The sequence below is a fragment of the Eimeria acervulina genome, genomic scaffold (genome assembly GCF_000499425.1).
Source record: "Eimeria acervulina Houghton genomic scaffold, Eah_scaff1820, whole genome shotgun sequence".
NCBI classification, from domain to species: Eukaryota; Apicomplexa; class Conoidasida; order Eucoccidiorida; family Eimeriidae; genus Eimeria; species Eimeria acervulina.
The window spans coordinates 1-3,766 of NW_013548902.1; the positions used below are offsets into that span (position 1 = coordinate 1).

Consider the following 3,766-nt stretch of genomic DNA (forward strand, 5'->3'; position numbering starts at 1 on the left):
CATCAACAGGAGCTGTTGTAGCAGCAGCAGCAGCAGCTGCTGCTGCTGCTGCCGCTGCCGTTGAAGGACAAGGCGGGCGAGTGTCTCCATCGTAAGACAACAGCCACAGAACGCGGGACATGTACAGAGAGCTCTTAGCAGGCCTGCATACAACCCCACAAACCCTAAACCCTAAACCCTAAACCCTAATCCCTCAACCTTTGAACACTACACTACACCTGCGAAAATGCAAGCCTTCTGCCGAAACCCTAAACCCTAAACCCTAAACCCTAAACCCTGGGCACCTGAGCTGTATATCCATCACATATCCGGTTACTGCTGCTGCGAGGTGGAGCTGCAGCGCCGCCCAGTCTGCTGCATTGTCTTCTGCAGAGGCGCTATCAATCTTGCTGCTGCTGCTGTTGCTGCTGCTGCTGTTGCTGCTGCTATTGTTGCTGCTGCTGGTGCTGGCTGCATCTGCGATGGGTGGATCCTGTTGCATGGGTTGCGGGTGCATGTTTTGCTGATGGTTTAGGCTGTGCTGCTGCTGTTGCTGCTGCTGCTGTTGCTGCTGCTGCTGCTGCTGTTGCTGATGTCGCTGCTTCAAGGCAGCTAAGAACAGCGTATCGTGCAGCTTAGCCCAGCAAAGCCAAGCAGGCCCATACAGCGGCTGCAGCAGCAAAACTGTACGCAGCACCGACTCCGCTTCCTTCGCTAACTCTGCAGCAGGCAGCAGCCGCAGCAGCAACGCAACACCTTCAAATGTATATATACATACTCAAATAAAATACATATAATATATATATATATATACATATATATATATATATATAAACATATTTCTGTAAATATATACACATATATACATATACATCCTTGTGCACAGATGATCATACAAATACGGATAAATATACATTCATATATATATATTTATATATATATATTTATATGTATATATTTATATGTATATATATGTTATATACATATATATTACATTATATATTATATATATACAGCAGAAGCAACAGCAGGGGCAGCAGCAATAGAGGGAGGAGCAGCAACACAAGAAGAAGCAGCAAAAAAGCAGCAGCAGCAACAGCAGCAGCAAGCTGACCTTCTCTAGACAACCCCGGGTGCTGCTCTGGCTCATTAGATGCATGCAAACGATGCAGCAGTTTTGCTTTAAGCAGCAGCAGCTGCAGACTTTGCTGCTGCAGCTGCGGCTGCTGCCAATGGGGGCCTTCAGAGAGAGCCTCCATGTCTAGCGAATTCAGCAGCTGCACACCTGTAACCAGCAGCAGCAGCAGCAGCAGCAGCAGCAGCAGCAGCAGCAAAGGAGCAGAAGCCATTATATCACTTTTCATAGCCACACGCCTCTGGAGCAGCAGCTGCAGCAGCACCACAGCAACATGAACAGCTATACGTGCCCACAAGCAGCAGCAGCAGCAGCAACAGGAGCAGTAGAAGCAGCAGCAGCAGCAACAGCAGCAGCTCACCAGCAACCCAGTGTGAGGGTTCGTCCAGGCACAGTTTTGCCTTCTCCACCTGCATGCAAACAAACCCTAAACCCTAAACCCTAAACCCTAAACCTTGAACCCAGACAGTATCATTCAAATACAAAGTGCGCAGAGCAGACAGATGGCAACAGCGGCTCAAACTTTGCTGCAGCGGCAGCAACAGGTGCAGCAGCAGAAGCAGCACTAGCAACCCGCGCAACAGCAGCAGCAACTGGGGCAGCCCCAGCAGTAGCAGCAACAGCAAAACCCCTCATAACAGCAGCACCTGCAGCATTAGCAGCAGCAGCCACCGCAGCAACCAACACAGCACTAGCAGCAGCAGCCACCGCAGCAGCAGCCACCGCAGCAACCACCGCAGCAACAGCAGCAGCAGCAACAGGAGCAGCAGCATCATCAGCAGCAGCATACAAGCGCCTGGAGGTGCTCTTGTGCATATGCAGGCTGATTAAAGGCTGGGAGATGCTGCAGCTTAATCAATAAGGCGAGAGATATATCTCTCAACTCATGAGCGCTGCGCGTTATTGCAGCAAAACGCAACATTGTCCAAGGAAGGTCTTGTAAAAACGGAGGAAGAAACCGTTTTTCTTCGCGAGATAAATGTGGCGATGCAGACACCGCAGATTGAACAATGCTAAATACAAAGTTCCGCCTAAATCACAAACCACAAACCACAAACCCTAAACCCTAAACCCTAAACCCTAAACCACAAACCCTAAATGATATTATGCATTGTACACCGTATAGAGGGAAACAGGAAACCAAGGATAATAATATCCATAAGAAATTATACAATACACATACGATATTATCCTAAACACTCATAAACCCTAAACCCTAAACCCTAAACCCTAAACTCTAAACCCTAGACAAACCAAACGAAAAGGTCGTTCCAGCAGCTGATTGCGTCGCAGTCGTTCGGCAGTCGATCCCTCCATGCATTTAAAGTCGTTCGCACCAGTGGCACTTCCCCTAAAACCACAAACCCTAAACCCTAAACCCTAAACCCTAAACCCTAAACCCTAAACGAACCAACAGATGCAACTCCAGGGCGCACTGCAGCAGCCCTAAAAACACAACCTCTGAAATGCCACGGCTCAGGATGCCTCTGTGTTCTACCCACACAAACCCTAAACCCTAAACCCTAAACCCTAAACCGCGAAGGTCACCTGGGCTGCTCATTTTCTTTGCCAGGTGCAATATGAGTTTATATCCCTCGAGCAGCTCCACGTACAGCTGGAACTGCAGCAGCAGCGGCACGTGCGCTTCAGTCGGCTGCAGAAACAAGCAAACCCTTAACCCTAAGCCCTAAACCCTAAACCTAAGCAAACCATACGAAAAGGTTGTTCGTTCCAGCATAGGGTTTAGGGTTTAGGGTTTAGGGTTTACGATGAGGGGGAGGCTTCTCCAAGACTGCAGCAGCAGCCGCTGGACTTCAGCGCAGTGCATGTCGATCTCCTGCAGCATCAAACCCTAAACCCTAGCCCCTAAACCTTAAACCCTAAACCCTAAACCCTACACACCATTTCTCAACAGGGCAGTAGTGGCGAAGCGCTCACAGCCGGAAGTCAAAGCAGTTGCAATCCAAAGTAGGGTTGAGGGTTTGTCTATTGAAAATTAGGGTTTAGGGTTTAGGGTTTTGCGTGTACCTGCAGCTTCTCCGTTCGAACCCAAGGCCGAGCATCCGTTTCCAGCTGCCCTTTAGGGTATAAGACTTCGTGCAGCGATTGGTAGGTCTGCAAACCATAAACCCTAAACCCTAAACCCTAAACCCTAAACCCAAAGCCCTGAGCCGTAGCGGCGGCCTTTCCAGACCTAAGATAATCATTACCCCTGTGCCGCTACGGTGTTCATATAAACCCTAAACCCTAAACCCTAAACCATCAATCACACCCACAAAAACCTAAACCCGTTACCCTGAGCCCTCAACCTTCAGCCTTTGACACTCAGTCCCAAACCCTAAACCCTAAACCCTAAACCCTAAACCCTAAAGCCCACAAACCTGGCAAAGTTTAGTAGCGGGTTCAGTGATGTGGTGCAGCTGCAGCAGTCTGTCTATCTCTCCCCAGTGCTGCAGTTTTGCTGCACACTGCAGAGACAGCCGAGACCTCCTTGCTGCTGCTTGTGAAACCTCATGAAGCGAATTCCATCGGTTTAACTCGCGGCAGCAGTCAATCCACATACGCTCCCTGCATCCAAACCCTAAACCCTAAACCCTAAACCCTAAACCCTAAACCCTAAACCCTAAACCCTAGCCTCTAAACCCTAGGGGT

The 3,766-nt window shown here is 49.3% G+C and overlaps 1 protein-coding gene across 1 annotated transcript; it reads right to left on the bottom strand.

Annotated features, from left to right (window-relative positions):
- Window positions 1–3,682, bottom strand: EAH_00063380 (hypothetical protein, conserved; the record flags this gene model as incomplete). Its single annotated transcript, XM_013393130.1, has 10 exons — window positions 1–143; window positions 285–699; window positions 1,094–1,264; window positions 1,476–1,524; window positions 1,905–2,145; window positions 2,369–2,465; window positions 2,663–2,768; window positions 2,883–2,951; window positions 3,143–3,229; window positions 3,496–3,682. Coding segments are annotated over 10 exons (1,565 nt in total), but the record flags the coding sequence as incomplete, so codon positions are not given.
- Window positions 3,683–3,766: the final 84 nt, after the last annotated feature.